Here is an 18,054-nt window from a genome sequence, read left to right as displayed (position 1 = left end):
GTGAACGTGGCATGTGATTGAGCTGCTAAATGAGTTGCTTAAATTGCCTCTAATAAATGCCAAGGCATTTTTATTAGAAGGAGTATTAAAAGAAAGATATAAAGAAAAGTATTTTACTTTTAAAAGGCATGTACCGGACACAATGTCCAAGGGATGGGCTCCAAGTTGCCCCTAGACATAAGGTCTAGAAGTGTCTTAATGGTTTTGGGATTAGCTACCTCAATTCTCATTAAGAAAGGCGCGCAAAGTGGTACAATGCCGGGCCCAAGTTAAGTTGAATATTATTTTAAAGTATAAAAGTATAAATTTGGAAACAAATAGAACGAGTTCCTTTATCTAAGTGCAAATTTTAGCAAGTTAAATTATTGTTTCCTTTAGAGATGCATGATGTAGTTTAATTGCTATTTTTCATGTTGAGCATGTATTTCCCTGCTTTCTTTTATGCTTATGCATTCCGTATCGGATTTTGTGAGTAGAAAGCACTTACTAAGCTTTATGCTTATAGATACTACTTTTTCCTCCTACTGCAGATATAGATAAAAATAAAGGAAAGGCTAAAATGGCATAGAAGAAGGCGACAAGGAGACACTGGTGATGTGTGTGTGGATGGCGGGGATGGAAGATTTGGGGACCTGGCTTTTAAATTTCTGCAAGTTAAGTTATTTAGGTTTCTTCATAAATAACTAGGAGGATTAATAAAAAATTCAGATTCTTTATGCTCTCCCTATTTTACTGTTTTGAAGTTGATTAAATACGTTGGTTCTGTTGAGTACAATATGAATTGTTTGAGTTATATGGAATTCGGTTTTGGTGCATTGCTTAAATCTGGAGTTTTAGTTTGTTGCCGTGGAGTTTGGTAAATTCAGATCCTTCATGTTGCTTAAAACTGTAAGGTTCTATATTATTGTAGCCTGATTTGCATTGCTTAAGCTTGGGAACTGTTTCGACTGTGATACTTATCTGCTATTGTGTTATCTGTTGCTGCTGGAAATTTGGTTTTTTTTATTTGCAAAGAAATTTCTGTGAACACTGATATGCATGAGTTGCTAAAGATGAGTAATAGCCATATATGCTAATCTGTTAAAGGATTGTTAGATGTTGCTGAAAGTGTGTCCGGACTTGATTGCTTTGGTTGCATGCTAAAATTTGGTGCAGTATTGTAATTCCTTGCACTAATGGAGTTTAGTTATTTCTGAAATTTCTTGCATTTGAGCTGCCATGTACGTGTTGTTCTGTTATCAACGTTGTAGCATTATTTGTGTTGGGATACACTGCTGCTTAAATACAGAAAAATCTGCATGCTCATTTGCCATACCAAATAGAAATTGCATGATATATGTGTGCTGTTCGGTTTTGTTGGAATGAATGAACAGAAGGTTTAAGTAATTTCTTTTCATTCCTGTTAAGATTTAGAATGATATAAATGCAATATAGTTAAGAAGTAATAAGCAGTAGAGACACTTGAGCATTAGTTGTCTATATGTTATACTTGCTGTTACACATGTTGCATGTTAAATCTTGGAAAAAAAAAAAAGTATCAAGAAATTTTATGCTACTAATAAGAGGCATGTTCTGATATGTGATATGTTCCCAATAGTTTAAATTTTCCCTAGTCTTAATGCAAGTAGTACAAGTTACAGTAGTTAGTAGAAACAGTAGCGGTCACCCTCAGAGTAGTAGGAAAGAAATTGGGTGGTTGTTACAGATTCATAAACTCTAATACTTAAGTTTGGAGGTCTAGAGTTCGAATCCTGGGGAGGCAATAATCCACTGGCGAGGGGTGGAAAGTCCTAGTGAGTAATGGCACGGCCGACGGTCGATGACCCGAGGGTCGCCAAATGGGTCGGGTCGTTACAATAAAAAGGCACCTTTTTATTGTAACGACTCGACCCATTTGGCAGCCCATTTGGCGACCCTCGGGTCGTCGATCGTCGGCCGTGTCGTTACTCACTAGGACTTTCCACCCCTGACCAGTGGATTATTGCCTCCCTCAGGATTCGAACTCTAGACCTCCAAGCTTAAGTACTAGAGTTTATGAATCCTGATAACCAAGTGAGATCTGCTCACTTGGTTACCAGGATTCATAAATTCTAGTACTTAAGCTTGGAGGTCTAGAGTTTGAATCCTGGGGGAGGCAAAAATCCACTGGCCAGGGGTGGAAAGTCCTAGTGGGTAACGGCACGGCCGACGGTCGCCGGTCGACGACCCAAGGGTCGCCAAATGGGCCGCCAAATGGGTCGGGTCGTTACATCCACTCCGGCTCCTCTAGCTTGGGTGATCTCGACCATCCGGAATAGGGCTCACCTGAATCCAAGTTCCAACATTCTCCTCGAGCAGCCTTCCTCCCCAGTTTCTCATCCCTCGAACGTCACATACGTTCTTCTCGTCCACCAGTGTACTCTTCCACGACACCTCATCCCTTAGATGCACCGAGCCTGTCGGTTCTCTCCCTGTGTCGTCCTTCTCGCTAGTCGCGTTTTCCGCTCGACTTCCTATGCTCCTAAGCTCCTACACACTTAGACACAAGGGTTAAATCAAATAGGACCTAACCTAACTTGGTTGATCACATCAAAACACCTTGGAGTTCCAACAATCTTCCCCTTTTTGATGTGAGCAACCCAAGTTAAGCTAGGGTAAACCAATGCAATGTAAAATCAATTAATTTTGCAAAATAAGTGTAAAAAGATTTTTTAGATTACATCATACCTCCCCATAGACTTAATAAATATCATTCTCCTCCTTTAATCACATAAAAAATGGAATTTCTTAACAAGTCTAAGGTTAACTTTAACACTTAAAAAAAAAATTTGCAAAAAAAATTTTAAGTGTTTAAAAAAATTTAAGTAAGGAAATTTTCAGGCAGAAAAAAATTTCTTAACTAAGAAAATTTCTAAGTAAGAACAATTTAATTTTCTAAGTTAAAAATAAAATTTTTGTGTTAAAAAATTTTAAGTGTTAAAAAAAATTTAAGTGAGAAAATTTTCAGGCAGAAAAAATTTCTAATTAAGAAAATTTCTAAGTAAGAACAATTTAATTTTCTAAGTTAAAAATAAAATTTTTATGCAATGGAATAAATAACTTAAAAAAATATTTTTAACAGAAATAAATTAAATATTGAATGTTTCTAAGTGAATTTTTTTTGAAAAAATTTCAACAAGTGTTAAACCATTGACAAATATTGAAAGCAATTAATTATTTTATGCTTATCAATTTGTCAATTACATATTTTAATTCAAAAATTGGCTTCTAGACTGTGGCGAGACATTTGGTCTTCTTGGTTATTAGATCATCAACTACTTCTAAACAAAGCCTTTTAATGAATTCAAATATTCAATTTTCTACCTGAAAGCTCTTAGTCTTAATTATTCTTTTAATTTAAACACGTTTTTGGAATCCAATAGAGATTCCTTCCTACAGGGTTAATTAAGTATTTTCTAGATACATAAACTTTTGATATTTTTCTGATCTGACTTTTGTGAAACCTATAATACCAGTTTAATCCTTTATAGTTTCTATAAGCAGAAGTATTTAAATAAGTAGAATTTTTCAAGTTTTCTATTTTTTCTTTTAATTTATTATTTTCAAGTCTTACTTTATCAAAATCTTCCATTAGACATGATTTTACTAAAAGAAAAATTTATTTCTAAGTTTTCATTCTTTAATTTATTATTTTTAATTTGTACATAGATTTTTCCATAAATTTAATACCATAATAAAGCTGATCAGGAGGTAAGAGGCATACCTCACTTACCATATCAGACTTGAAGTCTGACTCTCCCCCTGCTTCGCTGCATTCATCTGAAGTCGCTCCCCCCTTCATCGATGCTGGCTTCTGATGTACTTTGACCTTCATAGCTCGCCATCAGTGCTAGTCCGACATATTCTTGTATTTCGGACTCAGATGATGAACCGTCGTCCCAAGTAGCTTTCAGATTCTTGTGCTTCTTGGGTATCTTGACTTTATCTTTCTTGAGTTCTGGGCAATCCTCTTTTAAGTGTCATTCCTTTTGACACTGGTAGCAACGAACCCTTCTTCTATTTCTTAGATTTTTCTTATTCTGCATTTCTTTAAATTTGTTATATCTAAAGATTTTTTTTTGAAATTTCTTACCATATAAGCTTCTTAATCTTCTTCTGAGTCTGACTCGAGTTCATCCTTCTTGGTTGCAGTTAGCGCCATAATCTGACTTGATTCTTTTGTTGTCCTTGCACATCTGGTTTCATGTAATTCTAAAGTGGAAAAAAGTTCCTCTAGGGTACTTACCTCCAGGTTCTTTGAGATGTAGTAGGCATCGATTATTGAGGTCCAATCTGGAGTCCTGGGAAAGGCATTAAGTGTGTAGCGTATCGTGTCCCGGTTGGTTACCGCTTCTCCGAGTTTCTCGAGTCCGGTGATTAGTTCTTTTACCTTTGCGTGTAGATCGGCTACCTTCTCACCTTTTTCGAGACGGATATTTATCAGTTTGTTCTGAAGTATCTCTCCTTACAAGTTTGGCTTCGGATGTGTCTTCGTGGAGTTCCAGGAATTTTTCCCAGAGTTCTTTGGCCGACGAGTAGCTTCCGATGCGGTTGGCTTCTTGAGGCGGTAGCACGCTCAGCAAGTGATATTCCGCCCGGTTATTTGCTACGGAATCATTTTGTTCTTTCTTCATCCAAAGACTTTCTTCTTTTTCCTCTCCATTTTGATTTGTAGGAGCTACAAAATCATATTTTATTATTAAACAAATTTCAAAATCTATTTTCAGAAATATCTCCATATGACGTTTCTAGTGTGCGAAGTCTCTCTCGAATTTTGGTGGAACGATGCTTGGTCCGGCCATTGGTTGCTTTGCTTCGGTCGACGGTTAGTCTTTCTGAAGTTTCCTCGCTCTGATACCACTTGTTGGTCCCTTTGGAGGCCGACAAGAGGGGAGGGGTGAATTGCCTTGAAAAAATAAATAAACCCTTTCTCGACTTATAACTAAATTAAGAATACTTGTAATTAAAAAAGAACGAGACTAATTAAACAGGAAATAGACACAAAGAAGTTACTTAGTTTACAATCAGAAGATTGCTAATCCAAGGAGAATGAAGCGCACTATCTGATGATCTCATTTGGGCGAAGTAACCTCTTACAGCGTTAACAGTACACAAAGAGAAATAGAGCAAACAGAAATGGATTACAAGTTGTTGTTCAGCTTCTTGGACCAAGGCTATATTTATAGCCTTGGTCGGGCCGCCTGGAAGGGTTCCAAGCACCTGGTAGGGGATAAAACTTTAATCCTTTTCGCATAGATCGCGTTTGACCGCGATATGGATAGAATCCCGGTCTGGGCGCCCGGAACCAAGAAAGTCAACAGAGTTGACTTTTTTCGGTCCGAGCTCTTTGCTCCCGTTCAGCTCGTCTCGGTCCGGGTCTTCCACTCCGGCTCCGCTAGCTTGGGTGATCTCGACCATCCGGAATAGGGCTCACCCAAACCCAAGTTCTGGCCTTCTCTTCGAGCAGCCTTCCTCCCCGGTTTCTCGTCCCTCAAACGTCGCGTACGTTCTTCTCGTCCACCTGTGTACACTTCCGAGGCACCTCATTCCTCGGACGCACCGAGCCCGTCGACTCTCTCCCTGTGTCATCCTTCTCGCTAGCCGCGTCTTCCGCTTAACTTCCTGTGCTCCTAAGCTCCTGCACACTTAGACACAAGGGTTAAATCATACAGGACCTAACCTAACTTGGTTGATCACATCAAAACACCTTGGGGTTCCAACAGTATGCTCTCGAACGCGCCTTTGAACAGCACGTTGACAGAGCTTCCAGTATCCACGAAAACTCTGGCCACACGACTATTGGCGATGACGACCTTGATTATCAGAGCGTCGTCATGAGGTAGCTCCAGCCCTTCCAGGTGCTCTGGCCCAAAGCTGATGACGAGCCCTGCGGCTTGCTCCTGGCTGCACCCTACAGCGTGTATCTCCAAGTGCCGCTCATGAGACTTCCGAACCCGGGCAGAGTCTCCATCCATGGGCCCTCCTGAGATCATGTCTATCTCGCGAATGACCGCGTTTCCCTGGTTCTCCTCTTCCCGGGCTTCCCCAGACTCCTGGTTGTGACCAAACTGCTGATTTCCTTGTCCCGCACTTTCGAGCTGGAGTCTGCCAGGCTGACCTACCCCGGCCTGTTGGCTGGCCAGCATCCTCTGCTGAGTCCTGAACATGATCTCAGGTGGAGGCAGGCCCAGCTCAGCTGCGCGCCGAGAGTCTCGAGTGAACTGAAAGTAATAGCTCGTGGCATAGGTGTGAGACCAATGGTAAGTGCAGTACCGCGACCCCCATGGTCCATGCCTTAGGGCCTGGACAGCTGCCACATGCTGGGTCAGCCTAGGATCCTGACCATGAGGGAAGGGCAGTCGAGCATCTCGGGTGCGCGGAAGAGGCTAGGCTGGTGGTTGAGGCAGCCTTTTCTCTGGTTTGTTGGCAGGAGTAGGCGCCTTGCCTGCTTTGTGTCAAGCGGCCTGAACCTCTTTCACATTGATATAGCTAGCCGCCTTCTCGAGCATCTCGTCGAAGTTCTTAACGGGGTCTTGGATGAGATCTTGAAAGAACTCTCCCTCTACTAGTCCATGAGAAAAGGCGCTCATCAATATTTCTGAAGTGGTAGATGGGACATCCTACGCCACCTGGTTGAAGCGCTTGATATAACTTTGCAAGGGCTCGGTCGGCCCCTGCTTAAGAGCGAAGAGACAGTGGTCCGTTTTTTGGTACTTCCTGCTACAGGCGAAGTGGCGCAGGAAGACAATTTTAAAATCATGGAAACAAGTGATGGACCCATTCAATAATCCATCAAACCATTTCTATGCTGAGCCAGAAAGAGTATTCAGAAACACTCGACACTTAATAACATCGTTGTATTGATGTAACAACGTCGCGTTCCAGAACTTGCGAAGATGGTCTTCCGGATCCTTACTGCCATCATACTCTCCAATGACCGGGGGCTTGTATCCCTTCGGTAGTTTCTCCTCTATTACCCTTAAAGAGAAGGGCACTTGCTCATCAGGTTCCCCTCGAGGCTCCTCCTGGAGAACTATAGCCTTCCCTTTCTTTGAATCCCTGGGTAGGAAGCTTTTCGCCATAGAGGCATGTGCTTGCTCTTTCTTATTCTAACAGTTCGAACTCTTATGGTAGTAGTCCGGGATTGGTTCTCGGTAGAAAGTCGGGGGGAATTCCTCGAGTTGCTTCCTCTTAGACGCTCTGTCCGAAACATGAGTCGAGTCCTTGGAAACAGTAGGCATTTTGTATGGTCGCAAGACAGTGGTCTGTTTTTCGGAAGTCACTCGTCCTTAGCTTTCTTGAAGAGCTCGTACTCCCCTACAGTCATGGTCACGTTGATTTGTCCGGTATCCTCCATTTTCACGTTCCAGAACAGGTGAAGAAGATTCCCATAGACGGCGTCAAATTGATCCTGTCCGGAATCTGAGTCAGATGAAGTCCGAGTGAGCTGTTGCTGGCATTGACGGAGGGGTGACTAGGAGATCTTTTTCGAATGCACTTCTGAAAGTGGACTCCCACGTGGTACTGACGGGCGATGATGTTTGATTCGGCGGTACCTAGGGTTTGCGCACACTCAGACAGGCACACAGGTGTTAGAGGCCAGAAATCAGGGGAAAAGTCCCCGGAACAAGCCCTCTGACCCTCAAGTCAGGTACTTTTTCCCCAGAAGAACAGTGTACGAAGCAAAAAAGAAAGTAGAAAACAAATGTGAATATGCGAGAGAACGTACCTGCGAAAGGGAGAGGTCCTCACTTTTTATATGATAGTGCATATCTTCTGGAACTGACTGATGTCAAAGAATGTCGGATGTCAGGATTTGTCGGATGTTGGTGGACACGTGACATCCTCCTGTAGATCGAAGGAAGGTTCCATTCGCAGGTGATGACAGACCGTTGGAATATTCCCTAACATACAGCAGTTATTCTCTGACAGGCGGTTACAATTCCTTGACTTTGTTGTCCTATAACACTTTTTGTCCCGATCGGGAAGAAATAGGACAACTCTGGATGATCAATCGGGTATAACGCCTGGCCTAAACCTCGGGGGCCAGGGCCGTGGAGAGATAGTTCAAGCGTTGATCGGGAGTTAGCCGACCGGAAGTTAGCGGACTGAGCACGCCGGGCCTAAGTACCGCCAATGCCATGGAAGCCTAACCCGTCAAATCTTGGTCGGTGTCATCTGACTGTCCTCCCAGGTATCTCAGATCCGGAGTCCCGGTCTGTAGGAACCCGACCGAGAATCAGGTTGCTGACGTCATTCCCTGGTCTTGCTTCCTCTTCCCATGCCTGCTGATTGTCACATCCGTCTTAACCTTTGATCGTCACGTCCCCTTAATTTCTGATTGCTTACCTTTATCAGATCACACCATCATATACCGTATCACTAATGAAAGTCGCGAGTCCAGTTGAGGATCTTTATCCAGTGGCCAAAGAGTTCCTCGCGATGGCATTAAGACAATAATCTTTAGGAGAATGAGATAAGGAGGAAAAATACAGAGTTGGCTGTGTATTTTCTACAAAGCAGATTAATGGAAAAAAAACTCACCATTTACTTAGCAAAATTGGAGAACAAAAATGGATTTTACATGTGATTTAAAATTTAAAAAAAATGCTCAAAAATAATTCTATTATATCGATGCAATGGATCTTCCCCAAAGATGGAGACTTTTGCATAGATAGATTCATACTCATATAAGAATATATGAAAGTCCCAAACTGATCTAATTTTAGACGATACGTGAGGAGAAAAACCAATTCATGTGAGATGAGCGTTAATTAGTTCGAACAGAATCACCAACAACTAAGGCGACTTTTCTCAACCTGCGTCCCCAAGCAACCGCTAAACACTAAAAAGGAATGCCCTTCCAAGTGGAAAGCCGGTCTCGCCTGCAAAAGTGCGTCCGCATAAATATTCATGTCCTCGTTCGCCGTATCCGTATGACAGTTCATCTTGATTACCGCCGCAATTTAACAAACATCTCTGGACTAGAATTTATATTAATTTTTAATTCTAATTCCCACTTGTTTTTCCCCTCGATCACGAGAAACATTCTTAAATGTTTGACATTTTTCTTTCGTTGAGTAATTGGTAGCACAGCTCGCTGCCTGCCTAAACAAGGATCACAGAGTCCAGTTGCGTGGAGAGTAACGTGGAATGTCATGGCTGCGTGATGTCGTGGATGCTCTTCCTCTTGCTCTCCCTGTTTCTTCCGGCGTGGCTCTGCCGGATAAAATACTTCTGCGCGTGGCTCGCCACCTGCGTCGGCGTCCTCGTCTTCACCGCCCACCGCGAGATGTTCCTCCAGTCTCCCTTACCGTACTTTTCCAACCCTTCCAAGAACAACCTGCCGTAATCCCAAATTGACCCGTACGTGCATTAATTGTTACAGGCCTTCCACTGATTGTCGTACCAAATTGGAAAGCAATAGCCGCCCCGGCGGCTGATTAAGTAACTAATTACTTACCGGTGCTCCTCCTCGGTCCACGGAACCCCTCGCTTCCGCTCCTCTCCTTTGTTCTTAGCGGCCGGCTGCTGTCGCGACCCGCAAGCACCGTCGCCGGAGTCAACTCCGTAGTCGTCGTCGTCGTCGTCCCAGGCCGCCGGCATGTCCACCATCCCTCGGTCGATCAGTTGGCAGTCCCGGACCAGCGCCTGGTACCGGTCCCACACCTCCGCCGCGCTCCGCCCCGGCACTTCCCTCGCGATGGCAGACCACCGGTCCGCCATCCCCTCCGGGAACACCACCAGAGCCCGCTCGAACGCCTTGTCCTCCTCCCGCGTCCACGGTCGCGCCGCCGCCCCGATCCGCCGGGCGAAAAACGCCGTCAAGTCCCCTGCTTCGCCCATCTCCTCTGTTTTTGATCCCTTCGCCGCCCCGCTCCGCCCCAAGAAAGCGAAAGGTCGGTACTGTTCTCCTCGGTGCTCACAAGGACATGTATTTATACAGCGCGGTGGCGGTGGTGGACGGACACGTTTAACACCTTGGGCGACGGATAAGTTCACCAGCGGTGCGGGACACGTGTCCGATCGATGCGAATCTTGATCTTAGGATTGACGGCTGGGACGTGGGGAATCCGGGCGTCGGCCGTCGGCGTGAGGCGAAGTGGCGCACGAGTCTGACGTGGTATGGCCCTTTCCCCAGCAAAGTGGCGTGTCTATACCACCAACACGTAGTAAGGAGTGCCGGCGGATGACGTGTGTCGGTGTATCTGCTTCTCTGCGGTGGACGATTCGTCTACGTGGCAACTTCACAGAATGACGCGTCACCCATTGACAAGTGACTGTGACGCAGGATACCTGCGAACGTGGCCAGCGGAGTTGGACGCGGGAGATTAATTCGGGAAAAGGTATTCAACTCTTAAATAAATGAATTTTGATTATGTTTAAATAATTTATATTTTTATATAAAAGTACTTAATATATAATATTTTTTAATTAAGTCGAATTGATTTATTTTAATGTATTGATATTATTTTATTTTTTAAAAAAGAAGTGAGTAATTTTAATTAAATTGGGAAAAAAATTAAGCGTTACAGCTGTAGCTAATATAACAGTTAGTTTTAAGATTAAAAAATAATAATAAAGTAAAAAATATTAATAATAAAGGATATCATTTAAATTTTGCCCTACGTTAAGTATTTATAACGTGGGGCCGACAGCCGAGTCGGTAACGAACACGTGAGTTAATGGTGATAGTAATTGTTAATAGAGGCATTGGATTGTCTTGGCGAGAGACGAATAAGATTAAGTCGGTGCATCCATTCGAGCACTGGATTTGATGCAGAATCTCTCAAGATTTGGATGACACCAATGATCCTCCTACCTTTCCGAATTTTTGACTGTTTAGGTAGGCCACAAATAACTTTTAACTTCTATAGTAAAGATTTGATTTGAATTTTGGGTCCCACTGTGAGTGTGGACGGGACGGGATGATACGTTTTCTTCTTCTTTTCACTGTGTGAAAAGAGTCAATAGAACGAAAACAATTAGATAAAATTATTAAATTATATATATTATGTTTTTTAAAAAAAATTCTGCCTCTTCCAAGTGCTGGATAGCATTTAAAAATAGAATAATAAAAAATAGAAGTATGCCATAAAAATAGCTTTAGTTTGATAAATTGCATCTTGCTGATAGATCCGAGGTGGATTAACCTCCAACCTTATTTTTCTGGCTCTTCTTCTGTATATTTTTACACACACAATTGTAAAGACAACTTCCAAACCTCCTATCAATTGAATGGATAGGTATCCACATCTAGATCTGACCACGAGCCAAATCAGATCGGGCCTAACCAGGTTAACTCGCTCCGTTACAGATCAATGGCCCAATAACTGAAAGTTCTAAGTGTTTTTTAATTATAGTTTATAGATGATGTTTTTATTAAATAAAAATTTATTAAAAAAATTATATTGTTGGGATTTAAATCTAGGTCTTTTGGACGATAACTAAGTATACTAACTAATTAGACTAGAACATATGATATTCACATGTGGTACTTAATTATTTAATAATTTTGGTATATGAAAAAAAATATGAGAGCAAATAATTTCTTTTAATTCTGTAATAATTTATACTAGTGTGATTTAAAATAAGAGAGAATGATGTTAGAGTGATGGTTCTTACTATTGAGGGAAAGGATTTTTAATTTTGTTTAATGGTCTAAATTATTAAAAAAAAATTATTAGACCACAATTTATGATCTATTATTCTTCACATTCTATATAAATAAGAAATTTCTTTTATCATTTCTACATCATCTTCTCTCCTCTCATCTTATTTTCCATTGGAAAAAATCTCTTTCACCCTCTAGTCACTTGACGGTCAATTATAAGTGTGAGAGATGTTTGAGATGAGTGTAATCATCTTTTGTTACAATCTTTTCCTTTCACTTCATAGTTAACTTGACAATCAACTATAAGCTGTCCTCATAATTTAATTCTATTTACATAATCTCATAACAGACATTGAAAGATATCTGAGGTAAATATAATTACTTTTTACTATAGTCTTTCAATTCCGAAATCTCAATCGAAATTATAGTGAAAAGATGAAGTTCATCATCTCGATTAAGTAAAAAAAAATAAATGAGGATAATAATATTTAATTTATCGATAATAATTCTGAACAAATTTTGACATTCAAGATATAAAAAATATTGATGACAATACTTCAAGATTCAGAATACATGTAAGCAATTTAAATGTCTATTTTTTTATATTTTGTTATAAATTTATAGTTTATTGTTTTAAAAAATAATAATAATATAGAATATAATGAATCGTTATTAACTATGAATTCAACTGTCAACCAACAGTTTCAAATCATAAATCATAATTATTTGAGACGATTATAATTAAAGATCAACTTATCAAAAAATCATCGAATCGACAATGCTGAACTAAACTAATAAATTCTCAATGATTTTAAACCGTCAAATTCAAAGTCCGAACCGTGGTCGGTGTATCCACATCACATATTTTGTAGAATCTGTTTTTTTTTTTGTTTCTTTAAATAAATAAATAAGTATTTCTCAATGGTTCATGAATTAAAAATTCTAAAATAAGAGAGAGAGCACAGGAAGCATACCCATCTCTGTAAGCCCTAGCCGTCCCCTCCCGCCCCTCAGGAACCGAACAACCACCGGTGATCAATTGCCGACGCCAATCGCTCATCTTATCGATCAGTTATTTACTTTACTGTATACTTTATTCTCTCTTCCTTTTGGAAATCCGTTTCTCTAGGTTCGATCTCATCAGCCAGTTCAGTTATTTTTAACTCTTCCAAGTTTTTTTTTTCCTTTTTTTTTGCTCTGTCGAATGATTTTACGATCCTCAATTGAATAGTACCTCTGCAGTTTCCAGCAACGTAGCACAATTCCGACAGGTCTTGGGGCGAGGGATGTCGAGGCTTAGACAAATGGTGCCGTTGTTTCACAGCCGGCTGCAAGTTTTACCGGCTCAACTTCGGCCGCTGAGTTCTGCCGCCGAGGTGCCTTCTCCTGATGCCATCCACATGACGGATAATTGTGTCCGGGTACCCTTTATATCCTGTTATTGATTATGGGCAGGGTGTTGTTCTTGTGATTCTCTCTACCGTCATTTGACATTTTTGTTTTACTCTCTTGGATAAGATGAAACTTTAGAGAATTTGTTAGCAGATAGTCGATGGATATAAAACTTTGTTTGCTTAGTGAAGATTGTGTATTTATAATTTGTATAGTCACTCTAATGACAAAGCAGTGTTCTAAAAATCAGCCTAGGCAGCCGCCTAGGCGCTAGGCGCCAACCAGCTGCACCAAAAACATGTTAGTCGGCCAGCTTTGGCGCTTAGGCGGGATTAGGCGGCCCTAGACTCTGACTAATCAGTCGAATCGTTGGTTTTCATGTTTTTTTTTTTAGTTTGAGGTTTTAAATTTAAAGTCCAATTAAAAAAAACTGAAATGTAGTTTTTTTTATAAGCCCTAAACTTTAGTCCAACCAAGAAATCAATTTGTTAACTTGCCACTAGCGGTTAGTACCAAACTTCATCTTCAAAGTACTGAGTAACTAGAGCTAGAGGAATTAGAGCGAATGAAGAAGCCCACATTTTTGAGAAATTAGAGAGTTAAAAGGCTGGAGAAATTGATTTGAAGAAAAATTTGTTGTCTGATCTTTTCTAGCGAATTGGACGCTATTGAATTGAAGGTTGACCAAAGTCTCATCCTTTGAAAACGTCATTTTATCAGACAACCTGAAGAAGCTCTAGAGTGAGAGAACTTTGTGAGGGTGATTTTGCATTCGAAGAAGAAGAGGATCACAATGATAATATTGAGTTTGTGTTTGATGAAGAACAAGCTGTTGGAAATTATGGAGAAGTAGAATAAATTTGTGATATTTTATAGGTGTGTAATTTTATACTCATTTTAAATTTGATGTTATTGTGTTGGAGTTATAGAATGTGATTTATTTTGTAATTTATGTTGATACCGTGGAATCCACCTAGCGGCGCGTAGTTCCCGCCTAAGCGGTCTAGGTGCTAGGCATTAGTCTAGCGCCCGGTTAGCGCCTAGCGAATTTTAGAACCTTGTAACAAAGTGGTTGCTTTTTGTTTGAAGTTGGGACCTTTATGCCTAGGGTTAACATTACAATTTTCTATGTTCTTGTTGAGGCTATACCTCTTTTCATAGATTTTAGGAGCTTAATGCCATAATTCTCTCTCTTTAAGAAATATTTTTTTTATAGAAAAAAGGAATAATCTCAATGGTCAAGTTGAACCTGTTGTTTCTTTACAGTAATACTACATGAACTTATATATTGACATAAAGTTTTTTGGCACACACATATAGTATATATTCTTTTAATATGGTATTGACCTAAATTTGTGAGCATCTAGATAGAAAAAAATGGCATTTAAATTTTAAAATGAAGTGTTAAAAGTTATAGGTTTTAAACTGAGTGGAAGCAAATCTAAATGTGTAAAGATGTCTTTGATCTATTTTCTAACAAAGTATATTGTTGGTGTAGACATGATATTCAATAAAATTATGCAATTAAAATTGAGAGAGTATTGTGATCATTATGTGTTTCTTAGACTAAAACAAAATTTTATTGGACAGTGACACTACCAATCATACATTATGGGTTAAGAGATTTTGACAGTTAGGGAAATACAAAACTTAGTTGTAATAAGATAACTTAATGAAAGCGTAGGGTTATGAAAAAAGATAAATTAAATGTTGTTATCTATGAAGATATAGTTTACATAGAATTTAATGAGGAGCTTCATGTATCCATTCCCAATAGTTGGAACTCACGGTCTATTTATGTTTGTGATTAGCAAGAATTATCTCAACGCAATTCATCAAGCTAGCACATAGTGACATAGTTCATGTTTTGTAATTTTTATTTTTTATCTCAATTACTCAGTGAGTGTCCAGATGTTTGAATGGTTTATTAGAGCAAAACAGATGGCATTTGTATGATTACTTTGGATTACACATACCTGTTTTTGATGTTACACACTCCAAATTGGTATTGCATTTTTGTCATTTCTTCTTGATATAATTGAATTTTCTTTTATCAGAGATTGAAGGAGTTGCACGCAACTGAGTCATCCAACAAAGGAAAGATGCTGCGGTTAGGGGTAGAAACAGGTGGTTGCTCTGGCTTCCAATATGTGTTTTGTCTAGATGACAAGAAAAATTCAGATGACAGGTTGGTTGTGATTTGTTATCTTGGAAATGGTTATATAAACTTATGCATTTAATAGTATTATAAGTTTCTATCCCATATAATCTCTCAAATGTGGTTTAGGTTTTTTGAGAAGGATGGTTTTAAGTTGGTGGTGGATAATGTCTCTTATGACTTTGTCAAAGGAGCAACTGTTGATTATGTTGAGGAAATGATTCGCTCGGCATTCCAGGTAAACACCCACTAGTGGAAATACATTGTGATACCCACTTCATGTATGGCATGCACATCCAACAGTATCTAGTAAGAGCTAATGCTTCTCATGTTGGTTTTGACCCTTGTATGTTTTATACAGTTTCCCTTGCTGAGTGAGCAGCTCTATTTGCTTTGTTAAGACCTACTCTTTTTTCAAAAGAAAATCTATGGTTAAAGGAAATGTGAATCACAACCAATGTAATAATACCTCCTTTTAAAATAAGATGCTTGAATGGGAGTCCAATGAAGATCAAGTTCATAAGAACAAATTCGTAAAGAATAAAATAAGAATTAAACATATTTCCTTATAAAGTTCAATTTCTGGATATATATAAAGTGAGCTCGCGATTAAAATTCACAAATAGATACCAACCAACAATTACTTTATGAGAAAGTGCTACCTTCAGGTATATTTATATCCTGTTGATTGAGGCTTTTTTCTTGGTTTAACTTTTGCAAAGTAACCAGTTGGTTTCTATGCTTAATATATGTATTCAACCAACAACCGTCTCCAAATATATCTATTAGTTAACCATTTTTTATTTTCTTCCATAATTGTTCCCTTTGATTTTGTCATTATTGCTCAATGACGTCAGTTGAAGGGGAGCCTTGTGCAACAGTAAAGTTGCTGCCATGTGACTTTCCTTGGGACCCCGTATTGGCAGGAGTTTTGTACATCGGGCTGTCCTTTCAATGATGTTGGTTAAAATTTTTAATATAATTAATTGAATTCCATTGTTAAATTTTGTAATACATGGAAGGACAGAAGTTTGCAAAAGGCAAACCACTAGATTATAACTTGTACAGTGCACTCTTTGAAAATGATTGTAAGGACAGAAGTATGCAAAAGGCAACCACTGGATTAATCTTAAAAATGCCTTTTTAAATGCTAAACCATGCTATAGGATCTATATTTCTAGGTATGTAAACTTGGTACACGGAGCACTCTTTGAATTTATTGCTACCATTAAGAAAGTGGAGTTTTTACTTTTTTTTAGTTTGATCCTTTACAATCATCCAGAAGGATATAAATTTTTTCAGTCAATCAGTTTGCTGATCATTCTATCCTTATTTTGGTCACTCTCGGAGCCAACTGTTTCAGAGTACGGAGTAAATACCTTTTTGCATTGAGTATACTTCAAATTAAAAATTGAGCTTGCTCTATATGTTTATAATTCAGTGGGTTAGAATAGTTGGTGGAATAGCAACTGATTAAACTAAGCCTGCAGGTGGTATCAAATCCAAGTGCAGTTGGTGGCTGCAGCTGTAAAAGCTCCTTTATGGTCAAATAGCTGGAAGTTCTTTTAGACTAGTAACAACTGGAGTGGGCATCCCACCATACTCTCCTTCAGATATGGATAATCCTTGTTTATGGACAGTTTTACCTTCTGCCTCTTCCATTTTTGTATCTGAGCTGCCAAAAGCCAAAATTAACCTATTTTTGTTGATATTAATTACTAAGTTTACTGACTACAAATATCTGTTGTAGTCGATAATTGTTAAATTATTCCACACACGTTGAAACAAATTAACAGTTTGGTGTTTTTCCTACAGGATGAACCTGTGAAATAACACAATAAACAGTTTGGTGTTCGATGAGTGTTTTGTTTAGCTATCTTGTGCAAATAGCCATAGAATATGAGAACTATATGTTGCAACGATTGTAAATAGTTAGGATGGGACATTGTTTTTGTTTATTTTGATTGACGGGAGTATGAAACTGATAGCTATTCCAAGTGTTTATTTATCCAATTTTAGATTTGACATTTGTTGAATGTTTCAAGTAGCTAGATTAACAAAGCTAGATGAATGAGGTGGAAGGATCCAATAAGGTGCGCGGGTCGAATAAATAAGACAGGCCTATTGATTCAAATAGATCAGAAGACCCAAATGGAGAATCGATGCACAAGTTCAGTGGATTCAAAAAGTTGAATAGGTTGGATTTGATGTGGGACTCTGACTCATATATCAGCAGATCAGGTAAGTGCTATCTGAAGGATAACACCAGCATATTAAGAGCAAAAAAGATACAGTTTGTTTTTTGGAGATTCGAATAAGACATCTTTAGAGTGAAGAAGACCCTCTTGGCAAGATATTGACATAAGATCTAGTTACAGCGACATAATGACTCTTTGTTTTATATCAAATCAAAAATAAATAAATAAAATAAAATGAATAAAAAATAAAATAGTGGTTACTCTTAGAGAATATGTAGACCAGTCAAATTAACCTTTTATCTACATCACCAGGATCTCATTTTCCTCCCTTTCTTTTGATTTCCAACACCCTCTCTTTGACCTAAAACACACATGCTTTTGAGTGTTTTGAATGAAGTCTAAAGTTGAATAGTATGAATCGCAATCGTGCGTATACTCTCCTTTGCACTCGTGTTCTATAAGCCAATATTTTTTGCACCATTTAAATCTTGGCAAGCAATTCAGTAATGGGTTTGGCACACTTGCAAAATATTTTATTTAATTTCGTCATTGCATTTTATTCTTTTTTGTTTTATAATCGAGGTACGACCACTAGGGTAGAATGGAAAGTTCTCGGGAAGACATATTCAAGCGGCTAACGCTTTTAGAATTATCATCCCACTGAAAGAAAGAAA

At 39.2% G+C, this 18,054-nt stretch overlaps 2 protein-coding genes across 2 annotated transcripts; one reads left to right on the top strand and one right to left on the bottom strand.

Annotated features, from left to right (window-relative positions):
• Nucleotides 1–8,983: 8,983 nt before the first annotated feature.
• LOC121973114 (transcription factor DIVARICATA-like) lies at nt 8,984–9,927 on the bottom strand. Its single transcript, XM_042524695.1, has 2 exons — nt 9,482–9,927; nt 8,984–9,361 (listed from the first exon to the last, which is right to left on the bottom strand). The coding sequence occupies exons 1-2, from the start codon at nt 9,862–9,864 to the stop codon at nt 9,175–9,177; spliced, it is 570 nt and encodes a 189-aa protein (XP_042380629.1). The 5' UTR covers nt 9,865–9,927; the 3' UTR covers nt 8,984–9,174.
• A 2,662-nt stretch (nt 9,928–12,589) lies between these two features.
• LOC121969502 (iron-sulfur assembly protein IscA-like 2, mitochondrial) lies at nt 12,590–17,036 on the top strand. Its single transcript, XM_042519643.1, has 5 exons — nt 12,590–12,703; nt 12,864–13,053; nt 15,082–15,212; nt 15,312–15,420; nt 16,673–17,036. Exons 2-5 carry the CDS (start codon nt 12,919–12,921, stop codon nt 16,733–16,735), a joined length of 438 nt encoding a protein of 145 aa, XP_042375577.1. The 5' UTR covers nt 12,590–12,703; nt 12,864–12,918; the 3' UTR covers nt 16,736–17,036.
• Nucleotides 17,037–18,054: the final 1,018 nt, after the last annotated feature.

This window comes from Zingiber officinale, chromosome 4A (assembly GCF_018446385.1).
Source record: "Zingiber officinale cultivar Zhangliang chromosome 4A, Zo_v1.1, whole genome shotgun sequence".
In the NCBI taxonomy this organism is placed as follows: Eukaryota; Viridiplantae; Streptophyta; class Magnoliopsida; order Zingiberales; family Zingiberaceae; genus Zingiber; species Zingiber officinale.
This window is presented reverse-complemented; position numbering and strand designations above follow the sequence as displayed.